The following is a 24,599-nucleotide window of genomic DNA, read 5'->3' on the forward strand; positions in this document are numbered from 1 at the left end:
GTGTGGCACAACTATCTTTTAAATCATAAGCCCCACATTCTTGCAATTTCTCAAAATTTCTTCCAAATGTAAAAATAAAAAAATTTAGTTTTAAAAAAAATTTAATGGGATTAATGTTCAAAAAAATTTGATGAACAATCCCACTAAACTTGATTACAAAAAATAAATCCTATTAAACTTCACACTTTGTATAGATAATTTATAATTATAATTGTCACCCCTTGCATATTAGAAAATAAAAATAATTTATTATTTGAAGATATTATTTGTAGTTTTTCTACAATTTATTATCTTTTTGGCCTCCACATTTTATTATTTTTTACATATGTAAAATACAAATAATAAATAATGTCTCATGCCTAACATTACATAAATCTCATGTCCACCACCATTTTTCATCAGGGGTCCCACATTTTTTTAAATTGATGATCTTTAAATTAAACATGCAATTTTTTTTTTAAAAAGGTTTACTTGCTTTACATAGAATCTAAATGGATGTAATGTAAATCATATTGTTCATGGCTAAACACTGAGACTACTTATATATTTTATGTAGATATAGATATATTGGGGTTGGGGGAGTGTCAACATTGACCGTATCCTTTCACTTCATGGATATATATTTTTTTCCCGGTTAAATTATCAGGAGTATCCTCTCTACTAAATAGTATGGAGACGAATCTTAAAGTATAAATGTCACGCATTATTTTTTGCACTTGACCTACTTGTAATCATTTACTCAAGGACCATGTCATACAACCATGAACCTTTGAGACCTCATGGCCGGATAATCGCGACCATTTTTGGGGTGAATGTTCGAGCATAACAAAACGGAAAAAGAGTTCTGTTTGGAAGCTGGCGAGCCCAATGTCGTGAGTAGGTGGGCCGACAGAGACACCGGAAACAAGAAAGCCCAGTATAGAATGGGGAAGAACTGCGCCTCCGCAATTCGCAACGGTTCAGGTGAGGGTTTTCCGGTGGGCTTGTCGTGGCTAAAGTCTTCATTTAGGAGCCAGTGAGCTGTTATTTACTGGGGTTGCTCTAGCGCCACACCTTTCACTGGAGCTTCCTCCTTCCACAACCAGGTTGCTGTTGGAAAATTCAAACACATAAACCGCCATAACTGCTGCTTCGTGTTCTTTTGCGGGAGCTATTATTTTTGTTCCTGAGACGGCTGCATATCCTATTCTTCTATCAAAATAAAGACGATGTCGTCAACTGCTGAACCTACCAATTCAAACTTAAACACTAGGCTCACCTCGGAAGGTTGCAGTGTCTTGCTCGACATCAACGATGGCGACCGTCTCGTTTTTGCTCGTCTCTCCTCCGCCGCGTTAGTTTCTTTGAATTTTTCTGTACTCTTTGTTTGATCGATAAGCTCGCTCGTTTTGAAGAATTGGATGGCTTTGCAGGAAGTTGAAAATCGGGAATAAGAACTGTTCCCTGCAGCCTTTAATCGGGTGTAACTACGGTTCTCTTTTTCAAGTTGAGATTGGACCTGACGGCTCTTTTTTGTCTCAGGTTACTCCTTCGGTCCAAGGTTTGATTTGCTCTTCTTTTTCTCCTTTCGTGATAAACGCATGTGTTTGCATATACATGGCCTTAGAGGATCAGCCTCTTTGCAGACATGGCTTTTCGAATGCCGTTTGGTACAGTTAAGTAAATTCTAGAACCAAACAACGTTACTACCAAGCCACCATTTTTGTGGTCTGTTGGTGGTGGGAGAAATTTACGATTAATCGCTACGCGGCCTCTTAAATTCACAAATACTTCTGCGGTGACTTTTGTATGTCCAATAATGTGTAAATCACCCACTTGAAATACGTCTATGATGTCCTACGGTTAAGTAAAACCTAAAAACACGTGGATCTGTATGTGTATGCATCTCATTCATCCTTTAAAATTATTAATTTACTGGTTCATCGAGAATCAAGATATTTCATTAGACTCTAATTTCTCTCTTGCATGTGTCTTATTTCTGCATTTACATTTTTAGGTAACGATACTGAAGAGAAAAGCGACAATCAATTAAATGTTGAGTCCAGGGACAACCGGACATTGATTGACAATAACAAAGCCCAAAGGCTGACTGGTGAAGATATACAAGCTATGAAGAGGTGAGAAGATCTTTACTTCCCGTGCAGAGTTTAAAAAAAAAAAAACGTCTTTTGCCTGGAACCTAGTTCACACATGACATTAGTAACATCAACATGATCGCTTTTAAATGTTATTCTTGTGACATCTTTTCTCTCTGCTATCATATATCTCCGCAAATACTACTACAGATTGATTTGTTCCACTTGTTTTTTTATTTAATCCTTTTAGTGGAGTTAAATAAATTGTCCATTCATTATCTCCTTTTAGTTCTTGCAAATATCAGTGGAGAATCATTTCTAGATGTAGTTCTTTCTTAGAAGTTTGATCAATGCTTACTTGTTACTACCCATAACTCTTCTGCAGTCAGGGTGCTAGAGGTGATGAAATTATTGAGACTCTCATTGCCAATAGTGCAACGTTTGAAAAGAAAACATCTTTTTCACAGGTATATTGAAGTATTAAAAATAGTGCACAGATTATTTTGTAACAGGCTCATATTCAATTCAATTTTTGCAGGAGAAATATAGGCTTAGGAAGCAAAAGAAATATGCACCGAAAGTATTACTGAGGCGTCCTGTTGCTCGAAGGTGATCTTGAGCATTACCTGTTTTTATTACATATTAACAAATTCACAATCCTTTGCTCCCTGCATATTTTTGACCTATAACTTTCTCTTGAATCTCAAAGATGTATGTAAAAGAATGTTGCCTCGTATTTTTGGGTCTCTTGAATCTTCCAAATGACCGATGTTTTATCACTACTTTTTCAGTATATGCGAGGCCTACTTTAAGAAGCATCCAGCAAAAATTCGGTGAGGTTTATCTTGTGTTTGACTGTACTTTGGTATTCAGTTTTATCCTGTTTATCATTTCCATTAATTTTTGGTGAGATTAGAGTGAATTCTTTTGGAACTCAATGCAAACAATGTTGACCAATCATGACGTGGATAAGAAGATTTCTGTATATTTTGTATTGGTTAAACCTTGATAAATGACAAAGAAGTATCTTTGTGTGAAATTGTTTGGATTGAAATAGCAGCAAGAAGAAAGAAAGAAACAAACTGAGCAAGTCACTGCATTTGTTTTGATAGATCTGCGTGATATATGGACACTACTACTTGGTGCTTTTCTGGAAATTTCATGCATTGGAGTTGACATAAGATGTTGAATGTTCTTGTTTTCTGTGTGTATATGTACTATGGAGTCTAGAAGAAGAAGCCCCCTGATTTGATTTTGAAATTCAGTATGTAAATAGTTGCAGGTAACTTTTTTCTATATGTTTTGACATGGTGGATTCATTTATATGCACGTGTTATATTGCTAAATGTTGTTTGCGAACTGTTTCTCATGTCATTCGGAAGTTATTATGGTATATATATTTATCTGATTGTTTGGATTTTGGTGCCCTAACTCCGCCTATGTTTATAGCCGGTCCCAAGCCCGGATAAAGGAGGAGGGTTGTGTTAGGCCATCAACAGCCAATGTAAAAATTTGTTAAATCTATCATGAACATGGACAATAGATGTTATAATGTTAATGCTAGGTCGTTGCCCGTAAGTAACGCACTGCAGGGCTCGAGTACTGTGATAAGTGAGTTAGAGCCGCTGCATCGGCGCCCTGATGTAGTGTTAAATGAGCAAGGGCTATCGCGTCATTTTGGACGTACGCGGCTAAAGAAGTTAGTCCATAAGAGCAAAATTAGATTTGGTACTTGGAATGTTGGGACATTAAATTGTAAATCTGTAGAGGTTGTAGGGGTTATGATTCAAAGGAAAATCAATATCCTTTGCTTGCAAGAAACAAAATGGCGTGGAGAAGAAGCTAAGGATATTCAAGGTTTCAAACTTTGGTATACAGGAAAAGTAAGTGCACGCAATGGAGTAGGCATCATTATAGATAAGGAGTGGAAGAAGAACGTTGTAGAAGTTAGCAGAATTGGAGACAGAATTATTTCTTTAAAAATGATAATTGGACGTGAGACTGTTAATATTGTTAGCGCTTATGCGCCGCAAGTCGGGACAGAAGCCAGTCTTAAGGAATTATTTTGGGAGGATCTGGAGGGGTTGATTTGACACATACCACAGAGTGAAAAGATTTTTATTGGAGGAGACTTTAATGGGCATGTCGGGAGGGAAGCTGGTCAGTATGCGAGGGTGCATGGTGGTTTTGGTTTTGGAGAGCTAAACAAATGAAGGACAAACTCTTCTTGATTTCTCATTGGCGTATGATTTTAAGATTGCCAACACTTGTTTCAAGAAGAGAGATGAGCATCTCATCACTTACAAAAGTGGAGCCTCAAGGTCACAGATTAATTTTCTTTTAGTTAGGAACACAGATAGAAAACTTTGTAAAAATTGTAAGGTGATCCCCGGAGATGCTGTAACGACACAACATAGGGTCCTAGTCCTTGATGTGTGTATTATGAGTAAAATTCAAAAACGTCGACAAGTAGTAACACCAAGGATTAGGTGGTGGCAATTAAAAGGTGAGAAGCAAGATATTTTCAAGTGAAATCTTTTGGATAAAGGAATTTGGGATTCTTAGGGAAGTGCTAACATCATATGGGAGGATATGGCTAAAAAGATACGGGAGGTTGCAAAAGTAGTTTTGGGAGAATCGAAAGGTTCTGGTCTGAGAGATAAGGAGTCTTGGTGGTGGAATAATAGTGTACAGGACAAAATCAAGTATAAGAAGAATTGTTTTAAAGCCATACATTTGTGTAACAATGAGGAAAATTGGGAGAGGTACCGTATGGCTAAGAAGGAAACTAAGAGAGCTGTGGGTGAAGCTCGTTCTAAAGCTTTTGAAGAATTTTATAAGAACCTTGAGACGAAGGAAGGAGAGCAAAATATTTATAAGATTGCCAAGAGTAGGGAAAGAAAATCAAGAGATCTAGAACAGGTAAGGTGTATTAAGGATGAAGAGGGAAGAATTTTAGTTACAGATGATGAAATTAAAAATAGATGGGAGACTTATTTTTCTAAACTTTTCAATGATGGAGAGGATTCATCTAGTAACTTGAAGGATTTAGTAACTGGTGAAGGAGCACAAAATTTGTCATTCTATTGAATAATACGTGATAAGGAGGTAAAGGAAGCTCTTAAGAAAATGGCAAATGGTAGAGCCAACGGACCTGATTGTATATCTATCGAAGCGTGGAAATGTTTAGGTGAAGAAGGGGTGAGATGGTTAACTAAGTTATTTAATGTGATTTTACGGGGCCTGATGAGTGGAGGAGAAGTACATTACTTCCTATTTATAAAAATAAAGGAGATATTCAGAATTGTACTAACTATAGAGGGATTAAACTCATGAGCCATACAATGAAATTGTGGGAGAAAGTAATTGAGCACAGGTTGAGATTGGAGACAAGTATTTCTGAGAATCAATTTGGTTTTATGCCAGGTAGATCAACTACAGAGGCGATTTATTTACTAAGGGGATTAATGGAAAAGTATCATTGTAAAGGTAAAGATCTACACATGGTTTCTATTGATTTGGAAAAAGCTTATAACTGTATACCAAGAGAAGTGCTTTGGAAAGCGTTGAAAAAAAAAGGGAGTACGGATTGTTTATATTAAAGTCATACAAGATATGTATGAGGGGGTAAAAACTAGTATAAGAACGCCTAGTGGTCAAATAAAGGATTTTCCTATAAAGATTGGACTACATTAGGGTTTATCTCTGAGTCCTTATTTGTTCAACTTGATTTTAAATGTTTTGACGGAACATATTCAAGAGGAAATCCCGAAATGTATGCTCTTCGCGGATGATATAGTTCTTATAGCAGAGACAAGAGAAGAGATTAATTGCAAACTTGAGTTATGGAGGAGGACATTGGAGTCGAAAGGTTTTCGTTTGAGTAGAAGTAAGACGGAATATTTATATTGTAAATTTGATAAAAGACTATTCGAAAATAATTTGGAAGTGAAATTGGGAGATCAAATTATACTTCAAGTGGAAAAGTTTAGATATTTGGGAGCCATTATTCAAAATGATGGCGAAATCAGTGGAGATATTTCACATAGAATTCAAGCTGGGTGGTTTAATTGGAGAAAAGCTAAAGGAGTTATTTGTGACCGTAAGGTGCCTAATAAACTTAAAGGAAAGTTTTATCGCACTGCTATCAGACCGGCAATGTTATATAGTAGTGAATGCTGGGCTTTAACGAGATAGCAAGAGCATAAAGTTGGAGTAGCAGAGATGAGAATGTTACGATGGATGTGCGCACATACACGTAAAGATAAAATTCGAAATGAGCACATACGCGAAAAAGTGAGGGTGGCACCTATTGAGGAAAAAATGGTAGAAAATCGGTTGAGATGGTTTGGGCATGTACAAAGAAGACCAAGGGAGGCACCAGTGAGAAGAGTGGAACATATAACTTTGAGTCCGATTAAGAGAGGTAGAGGAAGGCCTAAGAGAACACTCTTGGAAGTTGTTGAACGTGATCTCTTAATTAATAATATTCCTAAAAGCTTGATAAATGATAGAGCACAATGGCGTCTTGCAATTCATGTAGCCAACCCCACCTAGTGGGATAAAGGCTTGTTGTTGTTGTTGTTGTTGTTTCGGATTTTGGTGCCCTGTCTCTGATTGAAGTATATGTATTTATGCTTGATTTTATTTATTATTTATTATTTTTTTAATTATTCAGGTTCTTGCGAGTGGATACATTATCTCTTCTACTCTCCATGGCTAATGTCTCTTCCCACTCAGACATTATTGTCGTTGATATGGTTGGTGGCCTTCTTACTGGTGCTGTGGCAGAACGTTTAGGAGGTATCTTATGTATTTCAAATAAGTTGACTTCTAAGTTTTGCTCATTTGTCTCTCAGAGATTAGTTGAATGTTAAAAATAAAATACTTTGAATGTTACCGAAAAAAAAAAAAGAAGAAGTTAAAATATTTTAAACATGATAAATGACAATGAAACAGAAGCAGATGCATTGCTGCTGGTTTATTGTGTTTCTGTTTGTAAGTGCTGAACTTGTAGTCATTTTAGCAGTTATTACATGCCTTGTATTAATTATAGTATAATCATTACAGGTACAGGTTTCGTATGCAACTCATATCTTGGAACAGCACCATATTCCATGGATATTGTGAGGATATTTAACTTTAGTGACGAAATTTGCAAGAGGTACTTGACCTGATTATTTTGTTATAATTTATCAAACATTTTTCATAACCTTCTGAGGAGCAGGTTACTGATTGGGGACATATAAAAAGAAATAATTTAATATTTTTAAGCTTATAACATCTCGCTAGTCACTAGTGTACACCTGCATATTATTTAGATTAGATAAATGCAATTAGCTTTGTCTTCAAAAGTAGCTGTTTTGGTCATTGAAAGATAAATTGTTCAATATTTTTGAGCCTATTATTTCTCTCTAGTGTACATATTGCTATTTTTAAATACTAAATATTGTTTATTTTATATAAATGCAGTTATCTTCTTTTGTGAAACTAGCAGTTTTGGGAAAATAAATTTTCCTGTTTATTTTTGTGAAAATTTCTTCGTTCAGATGGGATAAACAAGAAGCTTAAGTAAATGCTTTGATTCGTCTATTCTGCTTATTCTCCATTGATAATTGATGTGTCATCTATTATACTTTACCATTAGGTTATTACTCATTACATGTTTCTTTCAAATAATCACAAGTAGTAAGTCTAAATGACTGGTTTGCAGCCACATCAGGTGGTCACTTTTTATGTGTAAAGTATTTCCAGGCTTTATGCCCTTTCCACTTCCTTGATCATGATTTCTTTTCCTTGGTCCAGAATTGTTCGATCTCCCATTTCTGACTTGCTGTCGCAAAAAGAATCACCTGAACAAATTCTACATCGTGATGACGTTTGTAACATGGAAAGCCTGACGAGTGTTAGTACTAAGCAGCCTTCTTGAATCTCTTGATCAGTTAACTGTTTGGTAAATTTATCAGACAATCTTATATGCGCACTCTGCAGAATCAAATGTCTACATCAGTCACTGTGGATGAAATCTCTGGTCCATCAGGAAATGAAATTTCTGATCAAGGTGCAGAGAATGTTGAGAATACCAATGTTCCTGCTATAAGAGCGTGCAAATCTACAAAGGCTGGAGAAACGGCAAAAAAAGATACCATTAACTTGTGGAAAGAAAATGGTTTTTCTAGGTAGCTACAATTTTTAGTTACTGTACTCTCTAGTTAAAGAATCATGTGAGTTAATTTTGTTTTTACATTTCTCTGTACAGCTTAATCATTGCTGCGCCAGATTTGGATACCTGGACATTGGCTAGGGATCTCTTGCCTCTCTTATCAAATTCGGCTCCCTTTGCTATTTATCATCAATATCTTCAGGTAATTTGGTCTAATATTCAAATTTGATGACATTCATGCACGACAATCTCTTAAGAACCAGTTTAGTTCTATAACCAAAACTCAGAACAATGTAAACAGAAATGAAAGCAACTAGGGAACTTTTGTTTTTACTATCCCAACAGCCAGCTGGTGACCTTGAGTTTTTACTTTTCCACTGAACAAATGTGACACTGTATCAGCTTACAAGATCTAACCCAGCAACCCTATTACACCCAAATATACAGCAAGAAAACATAGAATGATAGAAAGGCGATTGATATAATACAAATGTCACTGATGGAGTGAAGACACTGATGGCAGTTTCAGAACACTATCAATAGGACGAACTAAAGGACTTGAATACTTACTAAACAAACACAGCTTCCAACCCAACAATGCAGAACTAGAACCTCAAGAATTTAGCAGAATTGCCAACTCTTAAGAGGTTGGCTCTCTCCACCCAAAACCTGACCAAAGTTATCTCCTCCTCTCCTTTCTAAACTCTTCTCTTATTTATACCCTTGTATACAACTCTTTAACTGCTCCCTCAATTCTTTTCATCATGACTACCTTGTTTTGCTGCTCTACTTTTTCTGTTCTGTACTATTTTTAAATTGTGTGTGTGTGTGTGTGTTTCCTGGACTAATAGTTCTCCATTTTCTTGGCTTTTGCCACTTCCCTGTCTCTCCTTCTATGTGCTTTGGTGGCAGCGGTGGGTTGGGACCTGTCAATTGAGAATCCTTTTTTAATTTTGGTTCCTTAATGGTGTGAATCAAAAACTGGGTGCTCTGGCTGATTTAGCTTATATTTCTAGGAATTGTCATTGATTAGCGTATGATGATTAATATAACTATCCTATGCCCACATATACTCGAAATCTTTATGCATGTATAAGGTGGTGCACTTTGAACTCTTGTATTTCTACTTTAATTTATGATGCACGGCTAGTAATACGTAACTAATACTTTGATACTTTCATTTTTAAAAAAATAGGATATGATACGTGCATATATATATATATATATATATTCATAAAAAAATAATAAAAAACATTAAAAATATAGTCTTGATTTAGAAAATATGCAAAATAGTATACATATGTAGTCCTGTAAAATAATATCAAACAAAACGTAATTATTCCTAACACTTTTATTCTATCTACACCTAATCGTCTATTGCCTAATCTCTATTAATAGTTCCCCACCTAAATGCCAAAAGATTATATTCCTACATTTTTATAGTTAAAAAAAATATAATTTTTATCTTTTTATTATATGTAAAGCTTTTTTTAAAGAAAATCTAATCTTTGATTTTAGAAGCAAATCACAAAAATATATTAGGAATAAAAAAGATAAATATCGCAATATTTAAACAAAATATTTTTTAAAAAATAGTTTTGAAGTATTGGCTTTAAAGTATTAATTTGCAATTTAAAAGCATCAAATATGTGTCGAAATTAAAAAATAATATCTCAATTTTCTACAGATATGTATCGAAGAAGTAGCGGTGAGTATCGGTATCGGATATGATATTAATACGGAGACGTGAGGCAATTTGAAGTATCAGTGCTTCATCTATTTTAAGTGCTTAACACATTATCCTTGCATTCGCCCTCCTTGTAACAGGTTTTCTGGTTTGTTCACTGTTTAATTTACAGCCGCTTGCTACTTGCATGCACAATCTACGGGTTGGGAAAATGGCCATTGGCTTGCAAATATCAGAGCCTTGGTTACGTGAATACCAGGTTAGAGTTATTTTCTTCTGTATTTTGATAGAGCGTAGGTTTTGATTGAGTGTTTTTTTTTTTTTTCCTGGAAGGGGGAGGGGGTTTAATTTAAGTTTAACTCATGAAAAGTCTGTTCTGGATCCTCGGACTTCGATTCTTTGAAGCGTTTTGTTTTGTGTATTTAATTTATAAAAATTCTCCCTTCCGCCGTCATGTGACTTGACTTCTCAGAAATTTAAAGATAAATTCATTGGATTCATACTCTATGAAATCCTGTAGTTGCATGACCTTCTGGCTTGCTTCATTTATTGCTTACTTTTTATAGTACAAGTTAATTGGCTTTATAATCAAATCATGAAATTCCGCATCAAATGTGCCCCTGGGGCACCAGCATGCGGGTTCAATCCTGTAGTTCCTTCAGGCGTTACGCCTGCGACCAAAAAAAAAAAAATCATGCAATTCCAAGTGTGCTTATGGTTGATTGGTTCAATGTATGTGATTGGGAGAAGGGTATAGGTAAAGATTAGTCAACTGGAGAGGTTTTCTAAGATAACTGTGGTCATTCATTTTTTTTCCTCAAGTAATAATTAGCGGTCGCATAGCTAGTTTTCATTTGGTTTAACAATTTCATAATAATTTTGCAGGTCCTTCCATCAAGAACTCACCCGTCCATGCAAATGAGCGCATTTGGTGGATATATTCTTAGCGGGACTAAGATATGCATCAGCTAGTTCCAGCCCTCAGGAACGCTTTTGTCCTCCTAGTTTGTTGCTGGTCAGCCAAAGCCTTGCCTGATGGATACGTGTTCTTTTGCAATGTTTAACAGCCTGTATCCCTTCAACTGTCATGATTTTTAATTCCAGCTGGCAAGTGCAATCTCTTGTTAAATCTGGTAGTTACGTTAGGAGAGAGTTTGGATCCTTATTCACTATCCATATTTTACTTTACCTTGACCACCCAAGCTAATTCTAGGTGATTCAATTATAGTGTACTTTCATAACATTATAATGGTTATAATGCTAATGCATTACAGCCCTGCTAATTCGAAGTTTATGTATTTTTTATTACAGTTTTCAATAAAAATGTGTGGGATATGATATAATTTCTATAGCTGATCATGTTTAGTTTTCTTTTTCTTTTTCTATTTGTAAAAATAAAAAGGAATCCGTGCATTTATAACTAGTTGCTTGGATCCAAGCTAGCAAGAGCTAGTAAGATTCCCGATGCATGCGACCCTGGAAGGGCAGCATGCGACCCTGGAAGGGCAACATGCGAAGCATATAAACCATGCAAGGACGGAGAAAGGCATGCGTCACCTGGAATGATGACTAGTTTTATTTTATATGTGCAGTATATGCATGTAATATCTTTTTAATAAAATTTCAATTTCAAATTTTCTTTGACATCTTAGCTATCTTCCCTCTTTTCTTTCTTTAATGCATGGGAGGTAGGGATAGAAATAAACTATGCTTTTATCAAGTAGCATACAACTTGATCTTGTTGTGGGGTAGGTTGGTTTATTTAGCTAAATTTTTTAAGCCACATATAAGGCTTGCTTGGCTAAGTAGACTTTACCTATTTTGTTAAGGCCTAACTTATAAGTCTATGGATTTGGCCTATTTAAGTTTTTTTATTTAATTACATATATATATATATATATATATTATTTATATTAAATATATTTAATTTATTTATATTATCCTTATTGAATGATTGAGCTTTATTGATAATTTAAGTATGTTTAAAATTCATTGAAGGCTCTTCAAAATTTATTTCTTGAACTTTTTTAAAAGCATACTTAATAAGGAGGTCTTTTTTCAAAAGGTATCAGATTTGATCAGGTTTATGATAGGTTTAGATTTGAACCTAAAATCAAGCATGCAAGCTCAAGTTTTAAGCCTTTATTATAAGTTCAAATCTTTTTAAACAAGACCTGCCCTGGCATATTTCCATTGAGAGGGTTTGAATCCGTTACTTGAATATATATTTTTTAATCTAACTATATATATACTTTAAAACATAATAACATTAGCACCGAAAAATAAATTATATGTAATAATTTTTATGCTTTTATTCTTATTTTATCTCTTTTAAAAAACCTATTTAGCTTTGTTTCTTTAATTGCAAAATTAAATTGGTTAATAGATAAAAGATAAATACGTTGCAGAAAAAAATTTGTTTAATGTATTAGAACTTATTACACAAAAAATTACCAAAAAGTATAGTAGTAGTATTATTTTTTTAAATGAAAAATGTAGAAGAATTCTATTTAATGGAAGAACCAAAGAATATGAGCTAAAAATTAAAATTTCAAATAATTTTAAAAAATATGTACAATTTCCAAAGAGCCATGAAAGCCCGCAAAGAAGCCTGACGGACAGGAGAAAGCCCAGTTATGGATAGAAACAGAAGCCCAAGTCAGAGAGAGAGAGAGAGAGAGTGGGAGCGGCAGCGAAAAACAAAAGGCGGGTGGCGTGCGTATTCGAACTAACAGCTTCCTATTGCTAATTGAACCCTTCTCTGCTTCCTTCATCCTCCACACTTCACTCTCTTCAATCCGAATGTCGACTTCCCGTCAGGATCAAACCCCTCGCCATCACCTCCCTCAATTCCAATTCCATCTTCTTCACCCCCATTCTCAATTCCATCGCGATCGCACTCTTACTTCTCAACCTTTCTCCTCTCCTTCTCACCAATTCGCTTCTGATGATGCCCATTCTGCTTTTGCAAAGCTTGCTGTGAGTTCTCTCTTTCTTTACGAAATGTCACTTCCCACCTTACTTGCTTTATTCGGGTTCTTTTTTTTTTCTCTTCTTCCTTGTTTCACTATGAAAACGCTTCCAGCTCAATCTTCTTAGCTTCCTGATCTATTCCCTTTGGAATTTGACGTTTTTGTTGTTGTGCTGTAGATTTTGCTATGTTCAACTCTGTGTAAACAGCTGGATCCCCGTTTGCCCCCACCGTTCCCTGTCTGCTTAGAAATAATGTATGGATGCAAAAGCTGTTTGAGCTTTCGGGTGTATGGATTTGATTTTCCATTTTTTTCTTGGCTTGGCTATCCGCTTCTGCTCTCTGCATTTGTTGGCTTACTTGTCAAGAGATTTTCTGATTGGTACATCTGATCAAGCGCAATATGCTCCAGTTATTTATCAATAAATTCTCGAAATTGCTGAAGAGTTTCTTAAGGCTTAATGTTTTTCATGCGTGATTGACGGGCTCTGTAGGCTATGACTTCCAGCATATTTATGATGAAGTCAACTTTCGGTATCAGATAGGGTTTGAATGTCAAGAATAAATATGCATCCTTAACACTTTCAATGTGCACATCCATCTTTTATCTCTTAATTATTTATTCTCATTCTTATGTGCAGTTAAGTCAAAGATATGAAATTGATAATTCCAGGCCTCAGATGAGTAATACTGAAGTAGCTCCAGCTCCGAACAAAATAGCTAATCTTTCTCCACTCAAAACTGAGCCTGCCATAAGAAAACATCATGGTAAATCGGAAGTTTCAAGAAATGCGAAATCAGGGAATCAAAGATCAAATTCCGGTATTCTTATAGACGATGACTCTCTTATTATCTATGTGCCATTATATTTTATTTGTGCTTTAATTTTACGCTGGGAGATTTTCATTTCAGAATCTTCTAATTCAACCCCAGTTAATTGCCGTTATGATAGTTCCTTAGGTATGTCTACACTAAAGAAATATTTTGTCCTTTCCACTCACTATATGCATGCACCAGCAACAATTTATTCCTCTGTGAACGCTGCTATCATTTGTTGGAGGTATAGAAAATGTCTTTCATATTATACCTGGTGAACACGTAATTATGTTTATTTAAGTTTTACAAGACTCATCTAGTCATTGCATGTTACAAGCTTTTTGTGAATCGTGGTAAGAAAAGCTCTGGTGATATTATTTAAGTCTACCTGCTTCTGCTTTCAGCATAAATTGCATACTTAAATCCGGTTGCTGGCAAGTCTTGGATTTTTTTTTTATTTAATTTGTTTGACTAATCTGAATCTCGTTGATTTTGGCAGGTTCAGAAAAGGAGAATTTATGATATTACAAATGTTCTTGAAGGAATAGGGTTGATTGAAAAAACATCAAAGAACCATATACGGTGGAAGTAATCATCTCAAATTTTGTTGTGTCTTTTAACTTGTAATCATACTGTGGTGACTGGTGGTGATATAAGCCTTATGAACAGGGGATATGATGGACTGGGGGCAGGCGAACTGGATGATCAAATTACTAGACTAAAGGTTTACAGATCTTGTTTACCTGTCATTTTTTAGTTCAGGTTGATTAATCACTGATTTTACACAGCTGTATGTGATTGGTTTGCCTTCTGAGAATTTTGATTAATCAATGTTGGTAGGCCGTAGGCCCAAGATTGATCGCATTTGTGAAACCTTGCAAAGCAGTTTCCTACAAGAGTTTTGGATATACTTTCTGGCATCACATTTCTAACATACAAGACGGAAGTACTTCAGAATCTCCCAGAGTCAAGATAGTTAAAGACTAAAGGCACCCTCAAAATGACAAACCTCTAAAACAATTTGTATGAGATGAAGTGTTAACCTCACATTCAAGTGATACAAAAACTGACAAAAAGAAAGTTATATAGTTTAAAAAAAAAAAGTGACACATGTAAATTTAGAATATTGCATGACGTAAAATTTCAAAAAAATATGACATAAGTTATCTTTTAAAATTAGAATGACTATTTTATCCTATTCTCTTTAATTCCCGAGGTTGGATTTTGTAGTTTCCGATTTTATCCTATTAGTATTTTATATTTTTGGGCTGGACTTGTAAGCCAATCCTTTGCCCGTAGTTCACAAATATAGAGGTGCTTGAGCCATGAGGTGCACATTTGGGAGAATAAGAAAACTGACAAAGATAGTCACCTTACAACGCCTAATTGAAGGCAGCACCTCTGGTGGTGAGAGGCACTGACTGTGAATAGAAGGCGCTGAGGTAAGCCGTGAGCGCCTTTGACATCATTGATGAGCATGTAGGATATCCATGTCCAAAATATCGCTGATGTTCTATGCATATGTAGCTTGAGCTACTTTATGCATTTTCTTGAACCCAGAAACTATTTTTTCCTATTTGCATCTAAGATTCTCAGTTGTTTGCATGGACATCTATTCATTTTATGTGTTAACTTTAAGCCTTACATGTTGCTGCATTGCTTAATGCAGTATATCATGATATCCTTCTTAATCTTGGTTACCCATTGATAAATATAAGCTGCAGTCTGTGACAGTAAAAAATGTTTGTGTTTTTTAGCATGGATCAGTTATCCACATAATTGGGTAGGAAAAATTGTAGCAAATGTCCACATGAGGAATGGAAAATTGGAATTGGTCATCGTATCTGTTACAATGTATGACGAATGTTGCTCAGGGGCTGAGCTACCTCTTGCAAACAATTAATATATGGCTTAGTACAGATGATTTGGTTCAGTTCTCTGACAATCATTTGGTTCATTACAGTCTGAAGTTGAAAGTATATGCTCTGAGGAGTACCAACTTGATGATATTATAAGGTATTCAAGTGTTTTGTTGATATATTTCCTGATGTTTGGCCTATCTTTTTCTTCGTTTTTAACTATTGATTTTTTAATTCCTCAGGAAAAAGCAAGAGCTCCTAAGAACTTTGGAGGAAGATGAAAATCATCAAAAGTATAAACTTTTGACGACTTTTTAATGATTGAGACTGTATCCTCCTCTGATAATGTGCTTTGTTGATCTACAGGTACCTTTTTTTGACTGAGGAAGATATTCTTGGCCTTCCATGTTTCCAGGTTAATTTTCTGCTGTTATCGAGTTTTTATTGTTGTTGTTGTTGTTGTGTCTATAATCTGTTTCTCATTCTTTTCTCAGGATCAAACACTCATTGCAATCAAGGCACCCCAAGCTAGTTTCATTGAAATTCCTGATCCTGATGAGGTGGGTGGTCATGATGGTTGTTTTAAATTTTTATGGTGCAAGAGTGAGTAGTTGGCTTGATTTAATGAACAGGATAATGAATTCCGGCAAAGGCAGTACAAAATGATCGTTAGAAGCAGCACTGGACCAATAGATTTGTACCTCTTGAGGTGATCTCCTGTAACTTTCAGCCTAGAGATGCTTCTCTATTTTACTTTGTTCTTGCTTATATGTTTCGTGTGTTAGTGACATAAGATATTTTTATTTCCTTGTTTTTTGTTGCTTTTAGTGACTGATCTCCCTTTCTACTCTTGAAGCAAACACAACGCCAATTATGAGGATGTTAGAGTCAAGCAACCTGCATCGCTAGACCCTTCATGGAACAGTGACCAGGGTGGATTGAAGAGTTCGGAATTACGTTTAGAAAGCCGAGATGCCCAGACAAATCCGTCTCAAAGTTGTAGCTTGCTGGACTCGGAGCCACCTGGCATTCAGAAAATTACGCCAATGGATTTTGATGTATGTATCATTTACGGTTTTGAATGATTAATTAGCAAATAAGTGTAAGAAAGTTTGGCGGATCATTCTGGGATTGTATTGCAGATCGAAGATGACTACTGGTTCCAATCAGATCATGGAGTGACCCTAACGGATTTGTGGGGTAGGCAATACTTTTAAAGCGAGTCTTCATCATGTGAATTTTTTTTTCAAATGATAATAATAACAACAACAAAGAACATTTCCCTCCCGCCCTCCTCAAGGATCCAAGGTTAACTAACATCTGGATCTAAAAATACATATTTTTCCCTACAGCAAATGAGGAGTCAGTTCACATGGATCAGGTTCTTCGAGATGAAGACGATTGTTCAAATGAGGGTGGGGCGTTCATCGAAAACACCAGCTTCCTGGACAGACGTGGTCAATAGGTAAATGAGACGGAGGCTGTTAGGTACTGCAGATGAGAACATTGGCAATGTACATAGACAGATCGAGATAAGGCAATAGATAGAGGAAGTCACAGAAGTGTAAATTATATCATTTTTATGACACTACAGATTGTGTCTTCTAGTGCGGTGAATGTGTTAGTTGCAGATATCTAATCTACCATAGCTGTAATCAACTCTAATTTCCACAGCAACGGAACCCCGGCGTGGGCTGAGGTTTGCAGATTGCAGGGTTGTGGAGCTTTACTTTAGTGTTAACTGCGTTTGAACTTTGCAATCTCTTCATAGTTCATTCCTTTTTCTGAGTATTTGTCAAGTTCAAACTTCAGAGAAAAAAACACCATGTGTATATGGGAACTGTGTAAGTCTAATTTAAATATGGAATTTGCTTTGAACAGATGAATCTTACCCAAAAAAAGCAAAAATAAATAGGATGCAAATCCTTGCGCAGAGTCAAAGTTGGGCTTTCACCAAACTCCATTATCATGAGATTGATGTCAGATCTCGAGGTCAGGCTCATAGTAGATGGCAATTCGGAAGTACATTAACTTCTTGCGGGTACCTGTTTAAGATACTAGAGTGAATTTCTGTGGTGAAGATCTTTCGAGGGTCGAGAACCTTGAATGGGTGTTGCAATGAGATTCCAACCAAACGGCGGATGCCACATTTTACAAGTTCTGGTTTTCACATGGCTATTGGCTTGATATTTCTTTGTACGACAAAATGTGTTTTTTTTTTAAATAAAAAAAATCTTTAAAAATGAAAGTAACACAATTTTAACCTTTAAATCTTTAAAAATGAGACTGCGAATTTTGGATTCGCTGCGCAGTTTCTGCCCGATGACTAATGGGAGACTTCAGACATTATTTGATTGCATGATAGGTGGAGTTAAGACCCAAGGTTTTTAGACTTTGCGAGTATTTTCTCGCATGTTCAATAGCTAACGTCTTCATTTCAAAGAACTAAACTGCACCTGCATTTTACATAAGAGACATCCCACCTGCTATTTTTTAATTCCGCTTGCACATCGCGTCTTCTCACAAACAAGAAAGCAGAATCCCACACATGATGCATCATTGTCTAAGCTACTCAACTCTCGACATAAATTAAACATTTTAAATTAAAATATATTTCATAAATCAATTTATCAAATAATAATTCTTAACAGAGAAATTAACACGCACTAAGGTTTTATTTGGAGCAGATAAATCCTGACATCCCATTTGAAAATTGAAACTAACAAGTTACATTAGAATATATTTATGTATTAATGCTTATACCCCTCTTCTTGTTATAAGTTACTTTTAACCACTTCACTGAAATTTATATAAAAAAAAAACTCATTAAAATGTCTTCAACTTAAAAAAATATTCCAGCTTCACCTTTATTATGAAAGAGAGAAAAACACAACATTCAAGGAAATATAAAAATATTGAATTAGAATTAAATTTCCTTCACTAATTTGCTAGGAGTAAAATTTTAAAAAATATTGATGCCTCTTCAGAATTAAATTAGATTGTAAATGCCTACTTCAGGTTGTGAATGGCAGGGTGTGGAGGTTGTGCAGTAGCTGTTGAACTTGAAAAAGGATCTTGCTGATTTCAGTTTATCTCTTGTTGCACGTGAGAATAATAAAACTGCTGATTCTCTCGCAGGTTTTGCCAAAAAGAGGGATGTACCATGTTGACTAGATGATGGTGCCTCCATCCCCTTTAGCTTTCATTTTGCCTGCTGATATGAAATTAGCTCAAGATTCTTTGTTTTCTGGTTCCTGTCTTAAGAACAAGAAACGAATTGGTTAAATGTTTTGGTGAGTTTGTGTGCTGCGTTTTTTTGAGTTTTTAATTTGGCTTTTAATAGTGATTGTATTACTTTTTTTGATGATTAATAAAATTGACTTTGTTTGGCCAACAAAAAAAAAAGAATAATAATAATCATCTATGTGAATTACACTAAAAATAAAAAAAATTCTTTTAAAATGCACGTTATGCTAGAATCCGAAGGAGGACTTCATTAACCCCATTGATTTGTCTGCTTTTAACAGTTCAACTTTTCTCCCACTTCACACAATTGACGCACGATGTCAAAATGAGAGGGAAATAGAAGTTACCTCCTTCATGAACACTTGTCCTGCCCTCGACGTAAATCTTAAAAGCCAAACAAAGAAAGAAAATTAAAACACCCCCCCCCAAAAAAAAAAAAAAACTAATCTACTCAACCGTTAATACCAACTATACAAAGTAGCCGACAGAAATATCCCTTCGGATTCTAAGTCCATAAAAAGCGGCAGCAAGCTACCACCGAATAACCCCCTTCCACGCCAAGACAGTCAAAAAATAAGCAACAAATGGAATGAAATCTAAGGACCGATTTACATGAAGGTTTCGCAACAATTCAATGCCCACCATTGCCCGCCTACCGTGCTAGAATTTGAAAATATTGACACCCTAACGGTTTCCTGATCGAGTTTTCCTCAGCCTCACTCGTGTAGCTCTTATGCTCTCTTCCATTGCTGTCTCTTTCGCAGGAGGGTTCTCATTTTCATTGGCTGAACTGGATGAAGGAACTGTTGCTTCAGTCTGCATTGGTTCTGCCTCTGCCGGAGCAGATTGGCTGGTCATGTCAGGCGAAGGATTAGACTTCTGAGTACTTAAATCAGCAACAGGTGAGGCTGCAGCTGCTTTGGGCGCTTGTGAAGAACTTAATTCCTCTACCACGTCCTTCTGGTGCTGGCTTGAGGACGTACTAGAGGCAGGAGATGGAGGTTCCTCGGTTTGAGGTTCTGCTGCAGCAGCTGGTTGGCGATTAGAAGATGCAGGTTGACGGACTCTGGCACCCTGTCGTTGCTGTGATTCAAAACAAGCTTATTTTGTGAACATAAGCATAAATAAAATGATATGAAAAGGCGGTATATATAGACTTGGAGGATAGAAAATGATGCAGCAAAGAAGAACCATGGCAACGTCCATTTGACTGAAGAGAAAGAAAACACACACACACACACACGCACGCAACTAGAATCTACAAAATTTTCAAGCAAATATGAACATGATATGAAATCCATGCTTCAACATTCAGAGGATAAACGAATACAAGACCATGTACCAAACTTTTCCATTTTACATGGCTGCTTTCAAATATTTTCCTTCAGGAAAAAATGAAATCCTATTATAGTTGTATCTTCAACAATATAAGAAAAATAATCATCTTGAGTTTTTCCCTTTTTTCTTAAAGTGAAAAAAAAAATATCAAAGTTATCACCCGTCAAGGTTTAAACAAAACATCTATATTAATTGTTTAGCAAGTAGGCTTCTAGCATGCATGCTGGTTGACTTGAATACATAAATATCTTATCTACAGGTACATCATAAGTTCATACAAATACAAAACATCCCAATAAAGAACACCAGGAGAGGACAGCGAAAGGCAGAAAATCCAGTCTGAATATAATAAGGCATCTGCTAGCAGTACTATTTTGTTCTAGTTCAGTGAAAATCTTACACAATTAAGCTACATCTTATATATAATATCAGACAAACCCAAGCATATTTGTAACCAGTACCTGTGCAGGGCGAGGTGATGGTGTTGATTGTGCAGCAACGTACTGCAAAATGTCATATATTCTAGTCTGTCCATAGCTAGCAGCCCTTTGCCAGTATAAAACAGCAATATCTCCAGCCCTGGTCCTTAGTTCCAACAAGCTGCGATCAATTTCTGTCTCGTGTTTTGCAACATATGGTCTAAAGAAGGAATCATACACATATGTTGTTCCCTACAGCAGGTATGTTATTATACAATCATATCAAGAAAAGCAATAGAAAAATACAGGCTACATCACAATCACAGTAATACATTCTTACCATTGTTTTAGGGTACCACAGATATATGACAAAAGCCAACTTAGCTTCACTGTACATTGGAATCCTTTACATCGAGGGAAAAAAACCAAACAAGTAAGAATGAAATACATGAATTCTTTCTTTTGGGGTAAAGTTGAAACCATATAACAGAGAGTCCTTTACCATGATATAAAAGCGTCACCAATTCTCTCACATACTGTCAAGACAGCCACCAATATCCTGCAACCAAGATGGGAAATAAAGGCTAGTGTTCATCACTTCTTTTGCATTTTTGTTTGTTACAAGATTTATACTAATAGAGGATACAAATAACAAATCTATATCATACCAATATTGGCACCAAAAACGAAGTTGTTCAATTTCTGGCTTATTCTTTTCAACGGTTTTGTAGCATTCATAGGCAGGATAAGCATAGCCAAAAATCATCCTGATGACACAGAAAAATATATTAATTTTTGAATATTATAAATTGAACCTCTAGCATTAAGAAAGATGATAGGCTAGGATGGTATAAAACATACACAAGCACCCTAGTAATAAAGGATCCTATCATTCTGTGTTCCTGGCATAAAAAGAAAAGGACAAATGTTAATAAAAACTGTAATGATATGATTACTAAACTTCATGTAGAGCAACTTCAAAAATTTAATACAGGAAGAATATAAAATCACAAAGACACAAGCGCAGGAACAGGGGGACATTTCAATATTGTAAGGCTCCGTAGGCAATGATTATGAGCGAGGAAACATGGAATGATAAACAAGACAAATCCTAAAGTCTCTTCTACTAACGCGCAGGTAGTAAGTGAATTCAACTGAGCCCCATGGTGAATAAAATTTAAATTGCAAGGACGTTGATATCCTACATCCTATAGTTCTTCATGATTCATAGTTGACTTTCTCTCTATGCCTTCTACAGCAGCCAACCACAGATTTTTCAGAACACAGGAAAAAAGAAATAAACAAACAGAACAAGAAATCAGTTCACTTATTTTGGCCTGATAACCAATAATCTCCAACTCAACAAGTCTGTTGTGAACTAGAAGCCAAAAGCTATAGCATTCAGCGATACAAATTAGAATGATAATCCAGAGGAGCTAGGGCGACGAAAACTGTCAGACTAAATAAAGACCAATATCAGCGATCAAACGCTACAAAAACACAACACACCAAAAAAATCCGAAGCAATAACTCGATTACGCACTAAAAGCAAGTAGAAAACGGAATAGAATGTGAGAGAAAAAGGAGAAACAAGCAATTACCGCCTAACGGTTTCTTTTGAAATAAGAAAGAGGAACAAGCGAAGTATAGCGTAAACTATAAATCTGAAAAGAGAAATGAAGGGTAAGCGTAGAGAAGAGAATGAAAATCTGGTAGATCGGCGGTGAAGAGGAAGATCGGCGGCGCCGAAATGCCACCTAAGAGCCGTTACGCTGTCGGCGAGACTACAGTACGAGTGAGCCGTTTAAAATGCTGCTTCAGCAATTGGATTTGTTTCGTTTCGCCTCGCCGATCACTCGCTCGCCAGGCCTCTCGCCTCTTGTAAACAACGGGTGAGAGGGAATTATTGCGTGTGGAAGAGGTGCACAAGCATAAAGTGCACCTCTCGTATCAATCACCCAGCTAACCCTGTGCACGTGTCGCTCGAGGTGCTGTATGGTGCTAATTTTGTAAAGTTAATTTAATTTTAAACAGGTCAAAACTTGAAAGCGAGATTAAAATGGGTTCTGGTTTCCCCGGAGGAACCTAAAATCTAATTCGGCCAAGTTTTTCAATTCTCAACAAATGATATAAGCCTCGTTTGGTATGATTGAATAGTTTTTTATGGAATTGGAATTGGAATCGGAATCAGAATTGGAATCAGAATTGGAATAGAATTGAATTATAAAAGTATGTTTGGTATGTCAGAAAAATTAGATGGAATCCTTACATTACTTTTGTTTGGTATGCAAGACATGAAAATGGAATTATACTTAAAAGACAAAAATACCCCTATATAAAAATTAAAATAAAACATAATAAAAACTTAATTGTGTACCAATTTTTTTATGTATTTTATATATTAATAAAATATTATATAAATCATAGATTATATCGATAACTATTATTCACTAGCTTGGGTCAAACAAAAAGTTTTATCATCAGAGGGAACATTTTCTTGAAAATAAAATTGACAATGGTTCCCATCCCTTCTACTTTAAAATAAATACACTAACACATAGATTTAGAAGAAAAATGTCAAACAAATCAATTCTTCTTCTTATACCAACATATTATATCTAGTAAAATATTTTACAAAAAATATTATAAATATATAAATTATATACAAATATTATATATAATACTATCTTATATCCATATTATAACGTTTTCATGTCACTAAGGATAAAGTTAACTATTTATCACATAAGTGGCATTTGTACAAAATGTCTGACTCAATTTCTTTGCCATATCTTCCAATGCACAATTTACCTACCATGGCAAAACCAAAAAATGAACTAAAGAAGTAGACTTGAGCACTTTACAATCAGACTTCCTATATATAAGGCAGCCACAACTTTGTCAGCCATAGGCACCTTCATTTTAATATGGGTTCCATCAAGAGCACCTAAACAATGCTGAAAATAACAAATAATTAATTAAAAGAATAGATAAATTATATCATTAATAAAAGTTATGAATTAAGATATGAGATTACCTTAAACCACCTCCATTTTTCGTCTATTGAATCCTCAGCAATTGGCTCAGGTTTCTTTAGGAGCTCTCGATTCAGTTTCATCATAGAAGTTAAGACCAAATTAAAATACCTACTAATAGTTTCACCAGACCTCCCAAAATAAAATCGTATAACTCTATTTTTTAAATGATGTGCAAGGATATGTAAGAACATTGCCACTTGCTCATCAACTAGCATGTTTTTGGTTGGTTTCAAACCTCCTATGACATCAAGCATAAGACATAGCTTGTCGAATGTGGCTCTATTCATTCTAAGCTGGTTATAACAAGTAATGTCACTGTTAGACACCAAGTTTCGTAAGTGGACTCTATTAGCATAGAAGTCTACCGTATATGGCCTTCGACTAATGCGATTCCTACGCAAGGCTATAGTGGTACAAATGGCAAAGAAACATTGATACATAGAGTGAAGAACATGCATCCACCAAATCATCAAATGAACTATCACATCTCTCATTTCTGGATCCATAACTGTAGGTTATAAATTTTAAAATATCAGGATAAAAAATTCTAAAACATCCAATAAATATCACTTCAATAGACTAGAAACAGTATAAAATTCTATAGGCAACAAAAACAGTATAAAATTCTAACATAAAGCCCATATTTAATAGACTAGAAAATCATGAAACTCTAGTAAATCATTTTAAATTAAACACACATTGTTGGTAAAGAAAAATGTTGAATACCACGAATAGGGTTATGTTAGCGTCAAACCTGGATGGACCAGAGTCAGTTTTCCTTATTACATGAGCAAAGAGGATTTTGAGTTCATACTAAGAGCCATGGAGTTTATAGCAGACTATGGCCAGAGATTCCTGCCCTTGTACAGCTTCAATCTGAGAAATGGAAGCTGGAGACCGAAAACAGAGGAACTTGGGAAGCATAGCAGACTATGGCCATTCAGTTTTTGGAAAAGGAAGGGACAACAAGAAGGAATGAGTCATACT

The 24,599-nt window shown here is 35.5% G+C and overlaps 3 protein-coding genes across 8 annotated transcripts; 2 read left to right on the forward strand and 1 right to left on the reverse strand.

The window, feature by feature from the left end:
* Positions 1-945: 945 nt before the first annotated feature.
* Positions 946-11,276, forward strand: LOC129318204 (uncharacterized). Of its 3 annotated transcripts, XM_054962840.1 has the most exons (14): positions 949-1,333; positions 1,413-1,540; positions 1,997-2,117; positions 2,461-2,542; positions 2,614-2,684; positions 2,867-2,908; positions 6,754-6,878; positions 7,146-7,239; positions 7,881-7,980; positions 8,067-8,254; positions 8,335-8,440; positions 9,926-9,946; positions 10,098-10,184; positions 10,811-11,276. In XM_054962840.1, exons 1-14 carry the CDS (start codon positions 1,209-1,211, stop codon positions 10,895-10,897), a joined length of 1,377 nt encoding a protein of 458 aa, XP_054818815.1. In that variant the 5' UTR covers positions 949-1,208; the 3' UTR covers positions 10,898-11,276. The 3 variants fall into 3 exon arrangements, with proteins under 3 accessions (XP_054818817.1, XP_054818815.1, XP_054818816.1); XM_054962842.1 differs by lacking the exon at positions 9,926-9,946 and having other exon boundaries at positions 946-1,333; positions 10,066-10,184; XM_054962841.1 differs by lacking the exon at positions 9,926-9,946 and having other exon boundaries at positions 954-1,333.
* Positions 11,277-12,650: 1,374 nt separating this feature from the next.
* Positions 12,651-17,451, forward strand: LOC129317953 (transcription factor E2FC-like). 2 transcript variants are annotated; one of them, XM_054962408.1, is made up of 13 exons: positions 12,651-12,904; positions 13,076-13,152; positions 13,538-13,718; positions 14,212-14,300; positions 14,382-14,436; positions 15,676-15,728; positions 15,814-15,864; positions 15,938-15,986; positions 16,066-16,131; positions 16,204-16,280; positions 16,428-16,629; positions 16,714-16,771; positions 16,924-17,451. In XM_054962408.1, exons 3-13 carry the CDS (start codon positions 13,662-13,664, stop codon positions 17,034-17,036), a joined length of 870 nt encoding a protein of 289 aa, XP_054818383.1. In that variant the 5' UTR covers positions 12,651-12,904; positions 13,076-13,152; positions 13,538-13,661; the 3' UTR covers positions 17,037-17,451. The 2 variants fall into 2 exon arrangements, with proteins under 2 accessions (XP_054818383.1, XP_054818382.1); XM_054962407.1 differs by lacking the exon at positions 13,076-13,152.
* Positions 17,452-19,045: 1,594 nt separating this feature from the next.
* LOC129317621 (putative HVA22-like protein g) lies at positions 19,046-22,438 on the reverse strand. 3 transcript variants are annotated; one of them, XM_054961948.1, is made up of 7 exons: positions 22,176-22,438; positions 21,436-21,476; positions 21,243-21,341; positions 21,077-21,133; positions 20,915-20,978; positions 20,617-20,826; positions 19,046-19,900 (listed from the first exon to the last, which is right to left on the reverse strand). In XM_054961948.1, the coding sequence occupies exons 2-7, from the start codon at positions 21,465-21,467 to the stop codon at positions 19,502-19,504; spliced, it is 861 nt and encodes a 286-aa protein (XP_054817923.1). In that variant the 5' UTR covers positions 21,468-21,476; positions 22,176-22,438; the 3' UTR covers positions 19,046-19,501. The 3 variants fall into 3 exon arrangements, with proteins under 3 accessions (XP_054817923.1, XP_054817925.1, XP_054817924.1); XM_054961950.1 differs by lacking the exon at positions 22,176-22,438 and adding an exon at positions 21,780-22,169; XM_054961949.1 differs by lacking the exon at positions 22,176-22,438 and having other exon boundaries at positions 21,436-21,773.
* Between the last annotated feature and the right edge of the window lie 2,161 nt (positions 22,439-24,599).

This window comes from Prosopis cineraria, unplaced genomic scaffold (assembly GCF_029017545.1).
Source record: "Prosopis cineraria cultivar Desert tree isolate PC_DT_omini unplaced genomic scaffold, ASM2901754v1 PC8, whole genome shotgun sequence".
NCBI classification, from domain to species: domain Eukaryota; kingdom Viridiplantae; phylum Streptophyta; class Magnoliopsida; order Fabales; family Fabaceae; genus Prosopis; species Prosopis cineraria.

Excerpts from the sequence above, each read along its gene's own strand:
- LOC129318204 (XM_054962840.1), top strand. The coding sequence starts at position 1,209 with ATGTCGTCAACTGCTGAACCTACCAATTCAAACTTAAACACTAGGCTC. Across the intron at positions 2,909-6,753 it reads AAGCATCCAGCAAAAATTCG|GTTCTTGCGAGTGGATACAT; the intron begins GTGAGGTTTATC and ends TTAATTATTCAG. Across the intron at positions 9,947-10,097 it reads TATGTATCGAAGAAGTAGCG|CCGCTTGCTACTTGCATGCA; the intron begins GTGAGTATCGGT and ends TTTAATTTACAG.
- LOC129317621 (XM_054961948.1), bottom strand. The coding sequence starts at position 21,467 with ATGATAGGATCCTTTATTACTAGGGTGCTTGT. Across the intron at positions 21,342-21,435 it reads TTTATTACTAGGGTGCTTGT|GATGATTTTTGGCTATGCTT; the intron begins GTATGTTTTATA and ends CTGTGTCATCAG. Across the intron at positions 20,827-20,914 it reads TGTGGTACCCTAAAACAATG|GGAACAACATATGTGTATGA; the intron begins GTAAGAATGTAT and ends TACCTGCTGTAG.
- LOC129317953 (XM_054962408.1), top strand. The coding sequence starts at position 13,662 with ATGGTAAATCGGAAGTTTCAAGAAATGCGAAATCAGGGAATCAAAGAT. Across the intron at positions 14,301-14,381 it reads AAGAACCATATACGGTGGAA|GGGATATGATGGACTGGGGG; the intron begins GTAATCATCTCA and ends CCTTATGAACAG. Across the intron at positions 16,132-16,203 it reads AAATTCCTGATCCTGATGAG|GATAATGAATTCCGGCAAAG; the intron begins GTGGGTGGTCAT and ends TTTAATGAACAG.